The 23,365-nt window shown below is 34.1% G+C and overlaps 1 protein-coding gene across 1 annotated transcript; it reads left to right on the top strand.

The window, feature by feature from the left end:
• Window positions 1-14,905: 14,905 nt before the first annotated feature.
• LOC113295278 (aldehyde oxidase GLOX-like) lies at window positions 14,906-16,905 on the top strand. The gene has a single exon (XM_026543627.1). It carries the CDS (start codon window positions 15,005-15,007, stop codon window positions 16,661-16,663), a length of 1,659 nt encoding a protein of 552 aa, XP_026399412.1. The 5' UTR covers window positions 14,906-15,004; the 3' UTR covers window positions 16,664-16,905.
• The last annotated feature ends 6,460 nt before the right edge of the window (window positions 16,906-23,365 follow it).

The following is a 23,365-nucleotide window of genomic DNA, read 5'->3' as shown; positions in this document are numbered from 1 at the left end:
CTCGGTTCCTCAACATGATGGCCTTCAAGGTTGTTCCAAACCTATAAGTATATTGTGTGAGGGAGAGCCGACAGAAAGTAAGTTGGTTTCATGTTCTTCAATTTTTTCTTATTAGTATTCACCAATGTCTCGATGGTATATATGAACAGCTAAACAAGAACATAATAATGTCTAAATGGTACACAGTTTAAAAACCGAAACTATAATCATTGATGAAAGTGTAAGTTACTATTTATATGTGTGTATAATATTGGTGTGCATGACACTATCAGCACTAATTGAAGAGTTATATTATATAAACGTAACCAAATTCATGCATGTATTGTTTTCCTGCGGGAATGTTTTTATCATGTTCTCTAGAATTCATTTTATATGAGTATGAGGGAATGATGCATACATTGAACGGGAAAAATGCTGATCAGAGTAAGGTGGTATGAACTGTCTAAATTCCTTTCAATGCTAGCGTTTATGTGTTTTTTGTTTCACTTTAAATTTTGGGATCAGAACAACTGAACAAATGAGTTACGCAACAAAAAAAAAGGATTCTTCTAAAAAAAATTGATACGTGGTCAACTCTGATTTTCCCAATACATTAATGTGAAAACTACGACCACACCATTTTTCAAATTATTTTCATTGTCAAACCCACCGTCCCAAAAGTTCATCGGCGCACCCATTATCTATCAAAAAAATTCACTCAAGCCCACATAAAATTATGTTTTGGCCACCTTGTTTTAACCGAACTACTACTCAATTCTTCTTCTTCCCTCTCACCTATAATGAAATACAGAAAGAATTCGCAAGCGTATTATTGAAGACTTCTATATATCGGAGAGATCAGATGAAAATCTTCATCAGTGATGGTGTAATTAGGGATTAACAAGGAGAGATGTGAATTTAGTAAGATTTCTTATCTAGAGTTCTTGATAAAAAAGTAAAATTTAGATTTATGGATGGATCGAATTGGGGTTGAGGTTTCTATATGATTTCCGCCTCAAAATTAAGTTACATCAACAATCGACATTAAAAGGATGAATCCCCTTCTCTTTCCTTGATTTTGCTTTTGAAGTAGTGAGATCCTAGTGATTTGGAAGACTAATTTTAGAAAAAAACCTTGTTCTACATCGAAAATTGATTTTCTATCAAAACAAATTTCAATTAAAGATTTGTTATTAACCAAACCAGATTTACAAACCTGTATATTTAATCTCATAAAAGCTTAGATATTGAGATTTTCAATCTAACTTTTCGTTTGATTATCTTTTGTCTGTGATAGTCAGCGAAAAAGAAAATTTACCCTGAGTGACGGGAAATATGAAATTTTCGGTAGCTTACATATTTGTTTTTTCATTTTTTAGATATGCAATATGCAATGCAAGTACGGTTCAAATATCAATACATGACTGAAGAGACTACATAAATGATTCTTTAGGATTCTATTTAAGTTGATGCTGCGTAGACCTTTTTCAGCAGTTCTTGTTAAGTCTCTCTGTACGTACACCTATATTTTACAACCAGTTCACTTCATACTGCTTGCAACACAGACTGCACACATATCTATATAAAGTTTTAAAGAGAATCTATTTACAAAGAGTGTTGGATGAAATTCAAAGCTTACAATATGGTGGTTACAACTTAGTAAGCCACATTTCCAAAATATTATTAGTATTGGAGAAACCGACAATTTTCGTCAAACTAAACCTGGAACTGTTCCATTTTCGTTCCTCTATGTCTATCTTTCTGCAGTGTTTTCCACAAACATCATTCTGTGGAGAAACAAAAAACATAGCTTACGAATGATTTTGATTCCTCCTGTCTTATTCAGTGAATTATTATTAATGTTGAACTAATAATTTTTAATTTTTTTCAGAGTTGGTGGTAATGGACTGAATATAATTTTGAGGGAGTGATTCTTACTGGGATGGAAGGAGCAGTGAAGCATCTCTTCTCTTTATACTATTTTATTTTTGTTATGGAGAAGCAATGTTTTTACTTGAAGGCTGGTGCTATTACGCTCGGCACCTTAGGATTACGATATAGGCTAAGCGTTGTTTTGAATGGTTTGTTTGTGCATTGTATTGTGCATGTGTAACAATGCCTAAGAAGAATATTTTATAGGTTTAGGAGACTGCATGTGTACGCTATTGAATGATTGTAATTCAGCATTGAAGTATATGGAATCCCATGAAACATGTTCTGTAATGACTTACTCGACTTGTTTTGTTTGTTTAGTATATAAATCAAGTGTGGCTTCCAGATTAATGCTAGAACATGAACAAAAGTGTGCAGTTCTTTAGCATAATGATTATTTTATTTTTTTGCGATTGTCAGTGTAGTGATAACCGATCATATTAGGGTTTTATACAAGAGATCATAATTCTTCTATGCGTCTAAAGAAATTGTTGCATAATCCGTTATGCAGATACAAAAGTGACTACATAACCTATTATGCACCGAGAAAATGGTTGCATAACATGTTATGCATTTAGAAAAGTTGTTGCATAACATGTGATGCAGTCTAGAAAATGGTTGCATAACACGTTATGCAGCTACTTTTTTTTAGTATTGAAAAAAAAGAAAAAAGACTGCATAACATATCATGTTCGTGCAACAATATCTGCATAACATGTTACACAGTCATGAAAATGGATGCATAAAGCATTCTACAACTACTTTTTTGTAAGCACTGAAATAAAAAAATTGATGCATAACTTGATATGCATCAAAAATTACGGCTGCATAACGCATTATGCATCGACTTTTTTTTGTAAGCACTGAAACTAACCAAAACAATAGATGCATAACTTGTTATGTAGTCGAGAAAATTATTGCATAATTCGTTATGCATCTTTTGTTTTTGAGATGTTATTTTTGTAGGCGTATATATTGTTTTAGTGGTTGCATAACTAAATTAGTAAATGCGTGAACCAAAATATGGTTGCAAAACGTTTTATGCATCTTTTTGTTGTGTCTGCATAATGTGTTATGCATCTTTTTTGGGTGGCTGCATAATGGTTATGTATTAAGTTTTCGAAAATTTTGCTTAAAATGATGATAACCTCCTATTTTTTAATGATTTTTTTTTATATTGTTGTTTGTACTCGTTGTGGAGCTCTCTTAAAAAGATTTCCAACGATATAAAACTTGTAAAATTTTAGGCACGGTGTTTTAGATATGTTATATTCTAGTTTGTTTGCTAGTTATACCCCTAAAAAATTAGGATGCTTAACTCTTTATGCAGACATTTTTCAAAATTTCGTATATTATTGATGTCATAGAACTTAAATTATTCTTGGGCCTAACAATAAGAATAAATTTTTTTTTGGGTCCTTAGCCTAATTTTCCCTGCATTAATATACACATACGAAACAGTAGGCTTGAGTTGGTGGATTTGGAAGATTTAAGTACCCCCATATCATTAGTAACCCGGCCCAAGCCTCGGAGGTTCCCACACGGTACATGTAAGCCCAACAACCGCACGACATATATATGCTGCCGGCTCACAAATACAATCAGTTGAAGTAAATTTGGTTGCAGATTTTGTCTCTCTTGGCCAAACCCTAGCGGCCTTTGGCTCTACGTCTCAATAGAGCAAGTGGTAAAAGAACAAGAATACGGCGTTCTGTCGCCAATTGGTTCAGTAAGTTTTTTCAATATTCTTTTTCTTTTTAGTTTCTTTTTAATTTGTATTTAAAAATTGAAATCAGCATAAGTTTTTTTGTTTTGTTTTAGTCACTCAATAAATTTGTTTGAGCTGAGAAAAACTTCAGTTGTGCAGTAAAAATAAAAGTAACCCGTTATAGGGACGGCATGATTTATTAGAGGGGCGGCATTCTAATAGGACAAAAAGGGTCATTACATGATCATTCAAGGTGTCTTTTATAAAAAAATACTGGAAATGATAAATTAATCCTCATAATTGATAACCTAATTTAGTGATGATAATCAAGTTTAGTGTTAATGACTAATTTCACTTATATTAACTCAAAATCAAAACCAAAATCAGATTTTTAAAGTTAAAATAAAAGTTTAGAGGAGAAGATCAATCTCAATCAATTGGAGAAATTAACCAACAAAATGAAGAACCATGACCTGAAAATGAACGGGTATACTTCTAAATTAGTCCCAACTAGCTTTTTGTCCCTCAAAGTTATCTAAAGTACGTAAAAAATTCAATTCTTTTACATTTTCAGAGCTAATTACGGTTGTAATTTTGCTCATAACCAACCGTAAATCGAAGTTACGGTTCGTAAAAGATGAACTACCAACCGTAACTGGTTAAATTTGAAGAAAACCCAATCGTAAAACCAGTTACGGTTGGTAACTAAATGCTCGATACCAACCGTAACTCAGTTACGGTTGGTAACCAAATGCTCGATATCAACCATAACTGAGTTACGGTTCGTAGCCAAATGCTCGATACCAACCGTAACTGAGTTACGGTTCGTAAACTAAAATGGTTACCAACCGTAACTGAAGAAAATTCTCAGATATAAGAACATACGGTTGGTAATTGAACTATTACCAACCGGAACAACATCAAAAATATCCAGTTACTGTTCGTAATTGAGTTAAAATCAACCGTAACTCACGAAAACCCAGAAATTTCAATTTCAATTTTCATCTAAAGCCCTAATTTTTGATAGAAATTAAACTTAAATCGAACAAAATAAACCAAATTGTAACTGGGTTTTCAAAACATACCTCATATAAGTCATTACAAAACACTTGATTAAGAGTTGGTTGAGAGTTGCACTTGTTGCGGCTGGAGATGCTTTTTCTGCAGCTTCTGCATCTTGTGGATCAGCTGGTTTGATGGAGGTCACCATCATGTGCAACTTCATCAGTTTGAGGTAGAAAAACAACTTTAGCTTCCATCTTCTGAAGTAAAGTCCTTCAAACTTGAACGCCTTGTTGATATCAGCAACTGTTTTCTTTTAAGATTCCATGGCAAAAGATACGTCCTAAACTTGTTGGAACAATTGCCGATTTCACACCTGCAAAACAGAGATTAAGACACAAAACAAAGTGACGGCTGAGTCACGACCAGGTCGCTCTCTTTAGGACGTTTCGTGGCTCTACCTTGATTTTTTGCAAGCAGTTCTTTTCCGCCACAATGCCCCCAGGATAAAACAGCCGAGAAAAACTCTCTTTCGATCTCTCAAGCACACAATGAGAAATCGATTACTTTTACTCTCTCTATTCTTGCTCAGTATTTTTGGTCTCTTGATTCTCAGAAAAACAATAGTGTAAAAACTTGTATCTTCTTTCTGTTCTCAAAACTGTTTTTATAACCAGGCAGTCAATGCAGATTAATGGAGAATACATTGGATTATTTGCTGCAATTAAAATTCCATTCGAAACAGTAAAAAAACGGGCAAATAAATCATGCCATAATTAGCGCAATTAAAACATAATTAAGTGCAGTAAAAAAAACGGTTTGAAAAAATCTTTTATAAAAAGCAAAAATACTTTCCAAATTCAAGAGACCTCCGGAGACCCCTCTCCCAGACTAATGTTATATACATATAATAATATATATGGAAAATCAGTTGAGGGGGGATTCAATCCTGAGACCTAACCCTCCAGGCCCAAAATTCTTAACCACTGGGCCAAGCTCGAATTGTTGATATAAATGTATAAAAGAATTATTTTTAAACATATATCTCAACAATCCCCTGTTTATATTTTTAAAATCATTGAGAAGGATTCGTATAGTTATGTGCATAAGCAAAGGTATCTTTCGATTTTGAACCTTTACATAGTATTAAATTCTCTGAACTCTGTCACAGATTGAACACATGTCTTTGAAATCTATGGAGAGATCAAATTACATAACACACACACACACAACTATACTAAGAGTAAATTCTTAAATGCCAGCACATTACGGCCCTGTGCTTATCCCAGTTTCAATGAATGTTCTAGAGAACTGCCCATGTTCTCATAGAAAGCGGCCACACTTTCTCATTCACATAGGAGAGTCTATCAAAGGTACTACTGTAGCTTGGTACCCCACTTTATACAGAGCTATAGACTTCATTAAGAGTTAAAAAACTCAACCTTAACCCGCTTCAGGATATCATGCCATGGGAAAGGTGCATGATTCTATCTCCATATCATTTGTGAATCGTTATTCCCTTTGAACCTATTTCTAGGTGGGTATCCATCACAAAATGACTCAACTTCTAGTGGGAAAAAGTCCCATGCCTTTAGAGGTATATAATACCTTTTGCCTAGTTAATCCTTTCGTCAAAGAATCAGCTAAGTTCTCTTCCGACGTAACATGATCCACACGTACAAAACTAGTTGTGAGAAACTCTCTAACTGTGATGTGCTTTCGACGTATTTATCGATTCTTACCATTATAAAAACAGTTATGTACTTTTGCAATAGCCGCGGTACTATCACAATGGATCATAATAGCTGGTATCGGTCTATCCCATACAGGAATTTGAGAAAGCAAGTTTCTCAACCATCCTGCTTCTTCACTAGCTGCTGCTAGTGCTATCAATTCAGACTCCATCGTAGATTGAGCCAGAATTGTATGTTTCTTTGACTTCCAAGACATAACGCCACCAGCAATATTAAACAAATATCCACTAGTGGCCTTGGAGTCATCTGAAAGAGAGTTCCAATCAACATCGTTGTATACTTCAAGGACTGCAGGAAATCTCTTATAGTGTAATCCTAGGTTAACGGTCTTTTTAAGATACCGCATAACCCTCTCAACTGCATTCCAGTGTTCCAAACCAGGACAACTGGTAAACCTGCATAAAAACCCCACTGCATATGCAATGTCTGGTCTGTTACAATCAGTTGCATAACGAAGACTACCAATTATACTAGCATATTAAGATTGTCTAATGCTATCACCAGTATTCTTAAACAGTTTAACACTAACATCAAAAAGAGTACTCACAGGTTTACAATCAAAATAGTTGTACTTCTTTAAAATCTTTTCAATATAATGAGACTGATCCAAAGAAATATTATCATTAGTTCTAGTAATCTTAATTCCCAGAATTACACTAGCTTCACCCAAATCTCTCATTTCAAAGTTATACTTAAGCATATACTTAGTTTCTTCAACCACAGACAAGTTTGGACCAAAAATCGGCAAATCATCCACATATAAACAAATCATGATGCATGTATTGTTTTCAAACTTATAATATATGCATTTGTCACTTTCATTAATTCTGAAACCATATGAAATCATCAAATTATCAAATTTTTCATGCCATTGCTTAGGAAGTTGTTTCAAACCCATACAATGACTTATCTAACTTACACACTTTATGTTCTTGGTCAGGAACAACAAAACCTTCAGGTTGTTCCATGTAATTTTCTTCTTCTAATTCACCATTTAAAAAAGTTGTTTTAACATCCATTTGATGAACAACAAGATTATGCACAACAACAACATCAATCAAAACATGAATAGAAGTCAATCTTGTAACGGGAGAGTAAGTATCAAAAAAATCTACATCTTCTCTTTGTCTAAATCCTTTAGCTACCAACCTAGCTTTGTGTTTGTCTACTGAATCATCAGGATTCAACTTCCTTTTAAGTACCCATTTACAACCTATTGCTTTGCAACCAAGGGGTAAATATGCTAGGTGCCAAGTTCCATTAAGGTTATAGGAGTCCATTTCATTATCTATGGCTTCTTGACAAAAACCGGATTCAGGAGAATTAAGTGCCTCTTGAAGACTAGAAGGGTCTTCCTCTAAGGTATAAATTTCAAAGTCAGAACCTTAGTCTGTCACAATCCTAGCCCTTTTAATACGTTTGGGTTCAACTTCAGCCTCTTTAGTCTCTGCAGTTCTAGGTTCTTCTATTCTAAGTTCAAAACTTGTACTAGGTAAAGAACCCCCACTATTTCTACATTTAAAAGGAAATTTATCTTCAAAGAAATCAACATCAATAGATTCAATAATAACTTTATTATTTAGATCAAAAAATATATAAGCTTTACTGTTTTGAGCATACCTAACAAAAACACATTCGTAAGCTTTACTAGCTAGCTTTGATCTTTTAGGATCAGGAATACGAACATAAGCCAAACAACCCCATACTTTAAAATAAGATACATTTGGTTTTCTGTTTTTCCAAAGTTCATAGAGTGAAATTTTAGTTTTTGAATTTGTCACACGATTCAAAACATAGCAAACAGTCAACAAAATTTCTCCCGACCAATGAGGGGCAGCACCAGAACTCAGAAAACATGCAGTCACAAGATTAGTAAATGTACGATTCTTTCTTTCAGATTTTCCATTCATTTCAGGGTTATACGGAGCAGTGTTTTCATGTATAATTCCAGAAGATTCATAAATTTCAGTAAATGGTTCAGAATCATATTCAGTTCCTCTATCACTATGAAATCTCTTAATGTTCGTACCAAATTGATTTTCAACTTCATCAATAAAAACCTTAAATTTTTCAATAGATTCATTCTTATGACTTAGCAAGTAAACATAGGTATAATTAGAATAATCGTCAATAAAAGTCATGACATATCTCTTTCCATTTATAGTGAATATACCTTCATATTCACAGAAATCAGAATGCACTAACTCCAATGGTTTAGATTCTCTAATAACAGATTTATGGGAACTCTTGGTTATCTTAGCTGGACTAAAAGATTCACATTTTTAAAAATCATGCATGGATAGTTTTGGAATAAGACCTTGCTTGCTCATGGTATCTACTGATCTACTGTTCACATGACAAAGTCTAGCATGCCAAACATTAAAAGTACACACCATATAAGAAGAAGAAGCAATTTTATTCAGTTCAATATTAAGCTTAAACATTCCATCATCACCATAACCTTTTCCTACAAACACTCTGCTTTTAGTAATTGTGTGAACATCAGATCCAATAGTTTGATACAGCCCATCCTTGTTAAGAAGATAGCCGGAAACAAGATTCTTTCTCATTAATGGAGTGTGGAGGACATCTTTCAGCATAATTGTCTTCCCAGAGGTAAACTTCAGTTCTACCGTACCAGAACCTTTCACAATAGTGGTATGGGAGTCTCCCAACAACACTTTCTTATCCTTGATTTCTGCATAGCTCTTAAATAAGGACCTATCAAAACAACAATGGCGCGAAGCACCACTGTCTATCCACCACCCATCGGTTCCACCAACCATGTGAATATCTGGATCAGAAATCATGGCAATTATAACGCTTTCAGCAGCATTAGCTTGTGCGTTATTCTTTCCTTTGTTATTCCTGCAATCCCAAGCCATGTGGTTTTGTTTACCGCAGGTATAACAAAGGAACTCAGAATCAGAATTCTGAAATTTCCTTGATGGGTGTGGGTTCTTGTTTTGAATAGGTTTTCCTTTCCTTTGGTTCTGGTCAGGTTTCATCGGTTTTTTCTTAGGTTTCAAACTCGGTTGAGTCTGATTCTTATTATTGGAAACGATAAGAATCTCTTCCTTAGTTTTATGTCTTGTTTCCGTGCTTCCTCTTCAACCCTGAGCTTAACAATCAAACTTTCAAGAGAAAATTCCTTAGTTTTATGACGCAAAGCATTACGAAAACCTTTCCAAGATGGGGGTAATTTATCAATCAATACAGATACTTGAAATTTTTCATCAGTTTTCATACCTTCCGTCATAATTTCATGAGCTATATTCTGAAGTTCATGAGCCTGAGCAACGACTGATTTTTCATCCACCATTTGATATCTCAGGTAGCGGCTTACAACATATTTCTTCAATCCGGCTTTTTACTCACGGGAGTATTAAAGCTTATTGCATTTACGCACGAGAAAACCTGAAGAGGTAATAATACAAGAATAAGTTAAGACGAGATCAATGGGTCGATACAGTAAAATGTAAAAACGTCCTGCGATTTCTTCGTACAAGAAACCTGAAGAAGTAACAATACAACTGCGATTTCATCGCACAGAAAAATGGAGACAGACAAAATAAGACCTTTACTTAGGAAGGCACAATAAGACCTCTAGAGATACATGTTGTGAAGCATAAGAATTATGATCTATTATCATACGTTGTGAAAAAACTCGTACAAGTACATGACTGAGGTATGCGAAACATACAAGATCATGAGTATATCATTCTGCATCAACTAACAGAGGAAAGAATGGGAATGCAAGCACCAAAAAAGATGTTACTTTCCCCATATAATAAACTCATGATCACATGAGAAAAGTTGGTATTTGACAAATACAAATATAAAAATAAAGGAAAGAAAATGATCATTATATTTAAGAAGTCTAATGTATATTCAAGAAGAGCATTAAAAGGGAAAGATTTAAAAAGACACAAGGATATACAAGATGCAGAAAGAAGAATCTACAACGACAAAAAGCAATCAGTCTTCGTGTGGATTATCTTCATTATTCTGATTATCATTAGAATTATCATTATTGTTTCGCTCAACGTCAGAATCGTGAATTTCTTCTTCACCCTCTTCGTATTCTTCATACTCAGCCTCACTATCAGAAATAAAAGCAATATATTCGTTGGGAGAAACACTTCAATAGGTTAATTGGAAAGGGGAATATTATTTTCTTCGCACACTATCTTAACTGCTGCGTTACGACCATGAATGGCATCTTTGTTATTATTTGAGACAATAACAACATAATTCATCTTGAGCTTGCGATATTTGGAAACACGGGCAGTATACTTCGCACCCGAATCTTCTGATATCCCTTTGGATTCTTCGAGTTATTTCTTCAATTCTTTAATTTCTTCAACATAAGTCTTCTCTTTCTCTGCGAAATATAAAGTGGGGTTAGAATTGGAAAGAATATATTTTCTCTTTCAGAAGAAATAGCAAATATAAAAGAGCAGTAAATGAACTTCATTATTGGAAATAATGTCTTTAACTAAAGAAGTGTGTTCGGATTCAAGGCTCACTTTTATAGCTAAATCAGTTCTAGCATCATTCAGAACTCTAGCAACCCATTTAACTCATCTTCACTTTCTATAAGGAGCTGAGATCGGATAATATTTCTTTCCTACATAGTGCTTCCTTATCGCGTAAAGCTAAATCTCGCTCGACTTAGACTTCAAGTAAAAGTCTTTGAAAATTTTATAATCCCTTCGCACCCTTAAGAATAGCTTTATCTTTCTCATCAATAAGGGAGTTATTTTTTGTTTCTAAAATTTTAATTCTACCTTTGGATTCCCAAAAACGACGTTTGAAGTTGTTATAGAATAAAATACCATTCAGTTGATAATTCCTTTTATGAAGCTCTGATATCTTATTCGCAGAAGTAGAAACTTCAACTTCAAGTTTGGAATTCTTAGTTGAAAGAGATTGAAGTCTTCTTTCATAATCTAAGGATACTGCATATAACATGCGAGACATCTGCGAAGATAAAGAATTAATGATATAGAATGAGGAAATGATACGATGATGCGAAGATTAAAACTTGCTAAGAAACTAAAAAAAGATAGAAATTACCAGAAGACCAAAAGAAAATTGACAGCTGGGACTTAATAAAGATGAAGCTCTGCGAAGTGAAGAATCATCTAAGCGTGGAGCATCATAAATTTTTGATACCATTTCAAGGGTACGAGTTAACTTATCATTACCCATAGAAGTCATGGAATCCAAAAACACGCCAGATAAGACTTTCATTGAAGAATCAATTGATGATTCTTCAGATGCGAGGGTGTCATCGTCGCTGGATTCAGTATTTGAAGCGGAATCATATACCCTCTTACGCTTCTTTTCAAGATTTGAGGGAGAAGAAGCAGATCGGGTTCTTTTAGATTTGATTTTGATCCTCTTCTTAGTCTTGACACAAGAAAAACTCACCTACGCGAATAATAATGATAAGTAACAGAGGAAACAAAATTGTTAAAATGAAAGGTGGAATGTTCCTTACCTTATTATTCCGCGAAGGAGAGTCTTCAACGGATTTCTTATCTTGCTTGATTTTATCTTTCCCCTTTATAGTCTAATATGGGAGAATTTAAATGTTAGTGCGAAAATAATAAATATGCGAAGGTAAAAATAGCAATGCAAATATATTACATACCTTTTTCTCTTCTTCGGACAAGATGAATTCCCAAGGATGATAATGAGAAAATTTCTCAGGAATAGGAAGATCCGAGTTATCGATAGCTCTGCCAGCTACATAAGGACCCGTTACACTAACAGGACAATTCACCCAACCCAAATCATTGGATCTATGACAAGTCTTGTGGGAGTTACTATTCCAATCAACATCTCGCATTATTCTTTTATTCTCATCGATATTTTCATTTCTTCTTATGTGAATGACCTATTTTATAGATTCATTTTTCATAAGTGCCACGTAGTAATTCTGAAATAAGTTATCAATAGTATATACTTACGGGGGTCAATAACACTATCAAGATACAGTTTGTTTTGCACTGCATATTCATAAGAAGTTCCCAATCCAGCTGGGCGACGAGCATATTCAAGAACTATTCTAATTGCGTCACCATTCAATTGAAAAACGACTCGAGCAAATCGCTTGTCAGCAAGGATTTCATAGAATAAAGGGATGTTAGGATTATACAACGGAATAAGAAGACCATTCTGAAGTTGCTCTAAGGAGACAATGATTCTTTGATTTGTCCATCGTTTTGAGTTGATCAAATCAAGAGTGAGTTTGGATGAATAATTACATCCAGGGGGAAGAGTGAGTGAATAACCTCTGGTGCCGAGTTCTTGTTTTAAAGATGTGAAGGCCAATTCATTTTTCTTAGCAATTGATATAACCATTTTCAGAATGGGAATGATGAAAGCAATAAGATTAAATCAGGACGTGAAGAACAGTAAGAAAGAGAAACTGAACTGTAAATAATAGTACATAAAGGATGTAGTAGCAGAGAGAAATAAGAAGAAACACTTAAAAGGGGAAGTTATTCACCGTTCCCGAGGCTTTATTTCATTAATGCGAGAAATAAACGGATATAAAGAGGCGGTTAAAAAGATGTGTCAAGAAATGTATGGTTAAAAAGATACGTATTAAAAAAGAAATCTTAAAATCCGGAGATGTGTCGGTGGGATAAAATTTGAAAAGTTGAACATGTGCGATAACAAAGATTAAAAGGTTCTCATTTCGCTCATTTCACGGAAAGAACGATATGAGAAGAGACAAAATGTAGGAATAAAGTATCGCACATACAAGTTATGCGAAGAAAAGAAGATATAATGAGAGCGAATATGATCGTACACAGTTAAGTCAAGATGACGTATCAGATGAAGTCAGCATAATCACGAGTAAAATGTGAGGATCTGTGCGAAGTATGAAAGGTCTGCGATGTACGCAGGTATAAGTGTGCGATAATAACGGACGGTCATTCCGAAATAAGGGGTTATCTTAGCTGTCATCCACTATGTAACACCCTGTATAAAGGGTAGATTGGCCTTGTGAGAAAGAGAGTTCTTTTTAGAATTTTTGGTCAAGAAGTTAGGAGAGAGAAAATCCGTGTAAAAGAAACCTAGGGTTTCATATCTTCTTGTAATATATCTTGAGATCTTGATATAATAAAAAGATAATTTCTACCATGATCACTTAATAATTCATAGATTCTTATATTTGTGTGGTCATAGGATTTCCTGCAACTACACTTCCCTTTTCCCTTGTCTCCGCCTGGTAGATTATCGGAGTCTGGTGTGTACTGGAATGGTTCAGTGCACTGGAACGAACATCGAACGGCAACTCTTCACTATTTTGATATTGGTTGTGAATTAATGAAGACAGTTGCAATGTCAACGCAGCCGCATTCCAAAGGAGATATTTTATACTTTAAGGAGAGTAGGGGACATATTCATCTTATGGAGATGTGTAAAGGCGACATGCCCCGTGTTAACATTTGGGAGATGCGTACGGATTATACGAGATGGAATGTCAGGTATTACGTTGATCTTAGTCCATTAACAAAATAGAGTTTCTATATTCAATCGTTTTGATTTGGATGTGCTTCTTATTGAAGAAGGCAAAGATTCGTCAAGGTTGATATTAAGGATAAGGAGGGACAAGGTGATATCCTTTGACCTTAAAAACAAGAGTTTTAAGGAAATGTATGATATTGATCAGTATATCTATGAATTAGAAGGATTTCAGTATATCGAAACACTTGCTCATGCTTGAATATTGCTTTGAAGCAGCCAAAAATAAAAAGATACCTGAGAGACGGCAACAGAGGATGGTTTAGAGATATAATATTAGAAGACTAACAAGAACAGGTGAAGTGGAACATGCCAATGGGAAGAGAGTCGTGGTGTTCTTAAGATCTTTTTAGAGAATGATATTCGTTATGCTGTTACTTATACTGAACATGCTAGGAGAATGACTATTACAGCTATGGGTGTTGTTCACGCTTAGAAATGACAAGAGGAGAATTTTTTATGCGTTAGGTGACTCTCTAAAGGTTAAGGCCTAGTTAGGGATGGGTGTTTCTGACTTCTTTTTTTTTTTTTTTTTTTTTTTTAGTTTTTAAGTTTCTTATGGTTACACTACATTGTTTGGTGAAATTGATTTTATCTGCTAAATTGATTCTCCTCAGCAATGCATCCGAGTTATCCATTCGTCTAAGACTAGACCAGCTTCTTGCAGGAGTTGCTGCTATAAAATTGGCTGCTATCTTTATCAAAACCAAACAATATCTATATTTAAGCAGAAACGTAACAGGACTTGTTGGACTTTTAATATGTTCTGAGAAAGAAAACTTGATTGAACTCATTAACCAAATGTTTAATAATAAACAAAACCCCATACAATGAACTTGCAAGTTTGAAAAGAACTTTACCAAGAAAAGAATATCAAGATGATCCACAAATTTTACCTAATTGTTGTTTATGTGCTACATTTTCAGTCTTTTTTTCTTTTACGACTTTCTAACCACTAAACTAGCATATATAAGCACATAGATAACCATATAGTAGAGACTGTCTCATCAGAGAAATCTTCTTCTTCTCATTAACAAAAAACACTAGAATTCTTCTCTCTTGATTTTCATTCATTCTTTGAAACATGATTACTGCTAGAGCTATGAATGTCATTCTTTCTTTGCTTGTTTGGCAACTTTTATGCATGGCCGGAAAAAGTCATCCGAATCTTGCCCGTGCGGCTACTTTAGGAGAATGGAAACTATTACAGGAAAACATTGGTGTTTCAGCAATGCACATGCAATTACTTAACAATGATCGTGTTATCATATTTGATAGAACTGATTTCGGTCCGTCTAATTTATGGTTACCTGATGGTGTATGTCGGTATAATCCTGATGATTTGGTTCTTAAAGTTGATTGCACAGCTCATTCGCTTGAATACAACGTTAATGATAACTCGTTTCGACCACTGATGGTTCAAACTGATCCATTTTGTTCATCGGGTTCCGTTTTGGCGGATGGGCGTCTAGTGCAAACCGGAGGGTTCAATGATGGAGAAAAGAAATATCGAGTCTTTCGACCCTGTACCGACTGTGACTGGCAGGAATTTGATGGACTGAATGCACCGAGATGGTACGCCACAAACCATATATTGCCCGATGGAAGAATTATTGTCATCGGTGGTCGACGGTCATTCAATTACGAATTTTACCCGACATCAAAAACACTTATCGATTTTCCGTTTCTAACTCAAACAAATGATCCGGGTGAAGAAAACAATTTATACCCTTTTGTTCATCTAAACGTAGACGGAAACTTATTCATTTTTGCCAATAACCAATCAATCTTATTGGACTACAACAAGAATTCCATCGTAAGAACATACCCGCAAATACCCGGTGGTGACCCAAGGAATTACCCAAGTTCGGGTTCATCAGTACTACTTCCATTGAGTCCATCTGGAACTGAAGCTGAGGTATTGATTTGCGGCGGTGCACCCAGAGGTTCATATCCTCAGGCCAAAAAAGGAGTTTTCGTTACAGCTTTGAGGACATGTGGGAGAATTAAGATCACCGATGCTTCACCGCAATGGGTCATGGAAAATATGCCCACACCTAGGGTCATGAATGATATGACTTTGCTTCCTGATGGCAACGTTTTGATCGTCAATGGTGCTTCAAGTGGAACGTCCGGCTATGAACAAGCTACAAACCCGGTTCTGAGTCCAGTAATTTATTTCCCAGATAAGCCAGTCGGTTCAAGATTTCAAGTCCAAAATCCATCAAAAACACCAAGAATGTACCACTCATCATCAGTTTTACTGAGGGATGGCAGGGTTTTAATAGGAGGTAGTAATCCAAATGATGGTTACGTATTCACTGGAGTTGATTTCCCGACAGACTTAAGTTTAGAAGCTTTCTCACCGGCATATTTGCATACAGAGTTCGACACCATCAGACCTACCATTGTTTTTCCTACAGCACAAACAAGTCTAAATTATGGAGAAATTTTAAGGGTTCAATATACGATTTCAGGTACACATAGCCCATGCGACGTGAATGTGACAATGGTATCCCCTTCGTTCGCGACTCATTCTTATTCCATGAATCAAAGGTTGCTGTATTTGGGAGGTGGAAACTCCCTCAAGGTTGGAACATCCACGTACACTACCGAAGTTAGAACTCCTAAATCTAGCATTCTTGCCCCGTCCGGGTACTACATACTGTATGTTGTTCATCAAGGTATTCCTAGTGTGGGAACTTGGGTTCATATATCAAGTAAGCAGAGTGCCGAGTGGTAACATTTAATTGTTAACACTAGAATGCATATAAGCGTTTCAAATTCTAAATTATAGGTTTATAAAACGAATTATGTGACAATTCTAAAGAAAGTAGTATCTATCGTGTCCGTTATCACAACAGTTTATACAGGGAAAATGATTGATGAATATCTTTTAAAGCCAAGTAGACTTCTAAAGAAATAAAATATATTTTCGTTTTTCCAGTAGTCGATCATCTGTTGCCTGCTGGCGAATTTGCTGAAGAATTATTCATTTTGTAGTTTTTTTTTTTTTTTAATCTCGAAAGGAGTTATTGCAACCTCTTCAATCTTGTCTTCGTTGTTGATGGTTCAATTTTAATATACGAAGGCAAATTTAGAGAGATTAGGAATTGGAAGGACAAGGACAAAAATGTGGAAATGTACCGAGGGGAGATTAACTTCTAGATTACTCGAAAAGTGTTGCAAATTAAAAGGAATGCGTTGTCTATTTGTTAACACGATCTCTTTCTATATGTATATATGTGTGGCATTCTAACTAGTAACGAGGTAGTTTTGCTGAATGGTTTAGTGCAACCAAAATCATCTTTTCGTGGAATGGTTCAACGCAGATTGATTTAATTTTTAATCTAATGGCTGAGATGGTTAAGCATCTCTAATGGCTGAGATGGTAAGATCTTGTTCCATTCAACGGAGCGCACTGTTTCATTTAGTGTAACTTAATTCTGCGTTTCGTTGTTCCATTAACCGCATCTACCTTTCGTCGTTCCATTCAGCGTATTTGTATTCAATATTAGAATTGCCAAATCTCGCCCATAAGAATTAGCTGCCAATTTAAATGTTAAATTAGCACACCAGAGGGCTAAGCATGAAGGAGTCAAATTGTGGAAACAATCAAGGAACAAGATGTTACCCAAAGTTCAACAAGATAATAATGAGCTTGAGAACTACAAAACTATATAATGGAGTGCGAGAACATAGTATAGGTTTAACTGATGATGGCATGGCACACGAAAGAGTTGCTTACCTTGAAGAAACTGTGAAAAATGGGCTTGGAATAATGTTGGATAAGAACTGATTCAAATATATGTCACCTTAAGATATTAATTTGATATTAATTAAAGAATCCTAGGGCTTCAACCCAATAGGATTTTGGGACTTAAAATGTTATGTATAGGCAAGAGATGGATAAGGTACTCAAGGTATATGAAAAAGTCAAAAGTACCCTCACCTGAATTTCACTATTCATCAAAAAAGAAAAAAAATCATAAATCTTATAATTTTCTCTTCTCCTTTTTTTTTCTCTTCTCACTGACAAATCAAGATGATCACGATTTCATCATCAAGAAGATGAAGATAAAAAAAAAATATTTTCCTCATCCTTTTCTTCTCATTTATAAATCATGATGAAGATGATGATCATAATTTCATCATTATGAGGATGATGATCATAAAAAAACTCAAAACTATTATCTTCTCATTCTGCTTCTCATTCATAGATCATGATAAATATGATGATCATAGTTTCATCATGATAAAAATGATCATCATAAAAAGAAAAAACTAAGAAACCCATCATCTATTTTTTTCCTTTGAATGGTTAGGAAATCTGATTCGATGAATTTCGAGTAAAAAAATATTAGCTTCTGAAGGTATTTACAGCCGGGAGTTATTAGATTCCTAGCTGAAAGTACATGTTTCGACTTGATTTTCCAAATCGAAAATATTTTTCTAATTTTTTTTGATTTCCAGAACCGATGACAACTAGGAAAACAACTCAAATCAGGGAATTTATGCTAGACTTTTCCTCAAGTTTCAACCCTTAAAAGTTAAAATGATGACCCAATGATGTATATTTCTCATGATTGCACGAGTTATTTCCTTCACTAAGTTACACACATTATTGTTAACTTATAACATTTTTAAAATAATACTTGATATTATAATATTTTCTTTTATATGTGTTGTAAATGCACATAAACCATTTTACACCTACCTGATCTATCATTCATGTCTTAGTTAATTGGTAGATGATCTCTGTCAAGGATCATGTAACTCTTGATGACTAGCACAATCGACAATAACATGACAGGAAGTTGTGAATATTAAATGACATGACTAGTGAGCAATAGGAAAAAGGTTCACGACAATTGAGTGAAAGTAACTTCTCAGATAATGGCCCACATTTGTGACTAGACGTGTATTCAAACGGTGAAGAGGGGAGTGGCTCTAGTATTGGGATTGGTAGTGTGTGAAGATGACAATGATCAAAAGGTTGGATTTGATTGTCCTAAATTTTACCCATGTTATTTGTCCCATGCTATAAAATATGGGTAGTTTGACGTTGATCCCAGTTCTTTGAGGCCTATAATTTTCTTCACCCATTTAGATAAGAGGATAAGGGTTGTCTAAAAAAGAAGAAAGTACTAGTTCACCCTCATTAGTAAAACTTAAAAGTTAAATCAAATATATTAAGTTTTACCTTCTCATTTTTTTTCAACCAATTTCTCTTTATTAGGATTCTAATTTTTCTCGCATGTATATTCAAAACTGAAATTTTTTAGAATATTTATCCTCTATATTTATCCACAAATAGTGGATAGGCACATATACGTCGGCCGATTGTTCTTCATGGTTGAAGAACAACAACCCCGAATTTTCCAATGTGGACATTCGTATAGACCAATTCTGGTTAAAGGAAAAGCCCAATTTTTTTGTGGGTTTTATAACCTATAATCTACTAATATATACATCGTTTCTGTTATAATCGATTCTAACAAACAGTTTATTTAGTAAGTAATGGTCACCAATTATAGGTATTTTTCGTAAATGAGGAACATCAATCCAGAATTGGCCTACAAGTACATGAACATCCGCTTATTCTTGGTTGTAGTTTTTACCAAAAAAAAAATTAAAATGATTTCATGTTTCCATGATCAATTATCATTAGTTGGTTTCTAGGTTGTCAAGACAAAACATCAATTAATCAACCAAATTTTTACTAATTGGTCAAGAGTAAATTATCCATTAACGAAAATAGTTTGTTAAAAGGTTTCAGAGTTTATTCGAAAACGACTGTACTTTGCTTCAAGTGATACGCCTCAAAGTAGCTGGGACGTAAAAGCATAAGTGATAGAAATCTTTTAATCACGTACGTAATTCAGGTGAAGATATATAGTTCCTGGAATGAAATGAAGCTTGCAGTGTTTGTTGGAGTAATTTAAATAAAAATCTAACACGCTGAAGTAAGCGGGTACCGAAGAAAAATTATTTGTTGATTTGGAGGAAACTTAAGAAAAACAATTCTCCGGCTTTTTTAATTGTGGCCTTTTATTTTTCACCAGTGGGAAATATTGTTAAATGTAGCATCAAACTGTGTATTTATTATAGAAAGGGAAAATAAAAGAATGTTAGAAATCTCAAATGCTAGTTAGAGATTTACTATCCAAGCAATTTTAATGATAAGACTTCATTGAAACTCGGTTCCTCAACATGATGGCCTTCAAGGTTGTTCCAAACCTATAAGTATTCACCAATGTCTCGATCGTATATATGAACAGCTAAACAAGAACATAATAATGTCTAAATGGTACACAGTTTAAAAACCCAAACTATAATCATTGATGAAAGTGTAAGTTACTATTTATATGTGTGTATAATATTGGTGTGCATGACACTATCAGCACTAATTGAAGAGTTATATTATATAAACGTAACCAAATTCATGCATGTATTGTTTTCCTGCGGGAATGTTTTTATCATGTTCTCTAGAATTCATTTTATATGAGTATGAGGGAATGATGCATACATTGAACCTGAAAACTGCTGATCAGAGTAAGGTGGTATGAACTGTCTAAATTCCTTTCAATGCTAGCGTTTATGTGTTTTTTGTTTCACTTTAAATTTTGGGATCAAAACAACTGAACAAATAAGTTACGCAAAAAAAAAGGGTTCTTCTAAAAAAAATTGATACGTGGTCAACTCTGATTTTCCCAATACATTAATGTGAAAACTACGACCACACCATTTTTCAAATTATTTTCATTGTCAAACCCACCGTCCCAAAAGTTCATGGGCGCACCCATTTTCTATCAAAAGATTTCCCTCAAGCCCACATAAAATTATGTTTTGGCCACCTTGTTTTAACCGAACTACTATTCAATTCTTCTTCTTCCCTCTCACCTGTAGTGAAATACAGAAAGAATTCGCAAGCGTATTATTGAAGACTTCTATATATCGGAGAGATCAGATGAAAATCTTCATCAGTGATGATGTAATTAGGGATTAATGAGGAGAGATGTGAATTTAGTAAAGTTTCTTATCTAGAGCTCTTGATAAAAAAGTAAATTTTAGATTTATGGATGTATCGAATTGGGGTTGAGGTTTTTATATGATTTACGCCTCAAAATTAAGTTACATCAACAATCGACATTAAAAGGATGAATCCCCTTCTCTTTCCTTGATTTTGCTTTTGAAGTAGTGAGATCCTAGTGATTTGGAAGACTAATTTTAGAAAAAAACCTTGTTCTACATCGAAAATTGATTTTCTATCAAAACAAATTTCAATTAAAGATTTGTTATTAGCCAAACCAGATTTACAAACCTGTATATTTAATCTCATAAAAACTTAGATATTGAGATTTTCAATCTAACTTTTCGTTTGATTATCTTTTGTCTGTGATAGTCAGCGAAAAAGAAAATTTACCTTGAGTGGCGGGAAATCTGAAATTTTCGGTAGCTTACATATTTGTTTTTTCATTTTTTAGATATGCAATATGCAATGCAAGTACGGTTCAAATATCAATACATGACTGAAGAGACTACATAAATGATTCTTTAGGATTCTATTTAAGTTGATGCTGCGTAGACCTTTTTCAGCAGTTCTTGTTAAGTCTCTATATACGTACACCTATATTTTACAACCAGTTCACTTCATACTGCTTGCAACACAGACTGCACACATATCTATATAAAGTTTTAAAGAGAATCTATTTACAAAGAGTCTTGGATGAAATTCAAAGCTTACAATATGGTGGTTACAACTTAGTAATCCACATTTCCAAAATATTATTAGTATTGGAGAAACCGACAATTTTCGTCAAACTAAACCTGGAACTGTTCCATTTTCGTTCCTTTGTGTCTATCTTTCTGCAGTGTTTTCCACAAACATCATTTTGTGGAGAACAAAAAACATAGCTTACGAATGATTTTGATTCCTCCTGTCTTATTCAGTGAATTATTATTAATGTTGGACTAATAATTTTTAATTTTTTTCAGAGTCGGTGGTAATGGATTGAATATAATTGTGAGGGAGTGATTCTTACTGGGATGGAAGGGGCAGTGAAGCATCTCTTCTCTTTATACTATTTTATTTTTGTTATGGAGAAGCAATGTTTTTACTTGAAGGCTGGTGCTATTACGCTCGGCACCTTAGGATCACGATATAGGCTAGAGTTGTTTTGAATGGTTTGTTTGTGCATTGTATTGTGCATGCGTAACAATGCCTAACAAGAATATTTTATAGCTTTAGGAGACTGCATGTGTACGCTATTGAATGATTGTAATTCAGCATTGAAGTATATGGAATCCCATGAAACATGTTCTGTAATGACTTAGTCGACTTGTTTTGTTTGTTTAGTATATAAATCAAGTGTGGCTTCCAGATTAATGCTAGAACATGAACAAAAGTGTGCAGTTCTTTAGCATAATGATTATTTTATTTTTTTGCGATTGTCAGTGTAGTGATAACCGATCATATTAGGGGTTTATACAAGAGATCATAATTCTTCTATGCGTCTAAAGAAATTGTTGCATAATCCGTTATGCAGATACAAAAGTGACTACATAACCTATTATGCACCGAGAAAATGGTTGCATAACATGTTATGCATTTAGAAAAGTTGTTGCATAACATGTGATGCAGTCTAGAAAATGGTTGCATAACACGTTATGCAGCTACTTTTTTTTAGTATTGAAAAAAAAAAGAAAAAAGACTGCATAACTTATCATGTTCCTGCAATAATATCTGCATAACATGTTACGCAGTCATGAAAATGGATGCATAAAGCATTCTACAACTACTTTTTTGTAAGCACTGAAATAAAAAAATTGATGCATAACTTGATATGCATCAAAAATTACGGCTGCATAACGCATTATGCATCGACTTTTTTTTGTAAGCACTGAAACTAACCAAAACAATAGATGCATAACTTGTTATGTAGTCGAGAAAATTATTGCATAATTCGTTATGCATCTTTTGTTTTTGAGATGTTATTTTTGTAGGCGTATATATTGTTTTAGTGGTTGCATAACTAAATTAGTAAATGCGTGAACCAAAATATGGTTGCATAACGTTTTATGCATCTTTTTGTTGTGTCTGCATAATGTGTTATGCATCTTTTTTTGCTGGCTGCATAATGGTTATGTATTAAGTTTTCGAAAATTTTGCTTAAAATGATGATAACCTCCTATTTTTTAATGATTTTTTTTTGATATTGTTGTTTGTACTCGTTGTGGAGCTCTCTTAAAAAGATTTCCAACGATATAAAATTTGTAAAATTTTAGGCACGGTTTTTTAGATATGTTATATTCTAGTTTGTTTGCTAGTTATACCCCTGAAAAATTAGGATGTTTAACTCTTTATGCAGACATTTTTCAAAATTTCGTATATTATTGATGTCATAGAACTTAAATTATTCTTGGGCCTAACAATAAGAATAAA

Source organism: Papaver somniferum, chromosome 7, assembly GCF_003573695.1.
Source record: "Papaver somniferum cultivar HN1 chromosome 7, ASM357369v1, whole genome shotgun sequence".
NCBI classification, from domain to species: Eukaryota; Viridiplantae; Streptophyta; class Magnoliopsida; order Ranunculales; family Papaveraceae; genus Papaver; species Papaver somniferum.
The sequence above is the reverse complement of the archived record's forward strand: the minus strand, read 5'-3'. Positions and strand labels throughout refer to the sequence as shown.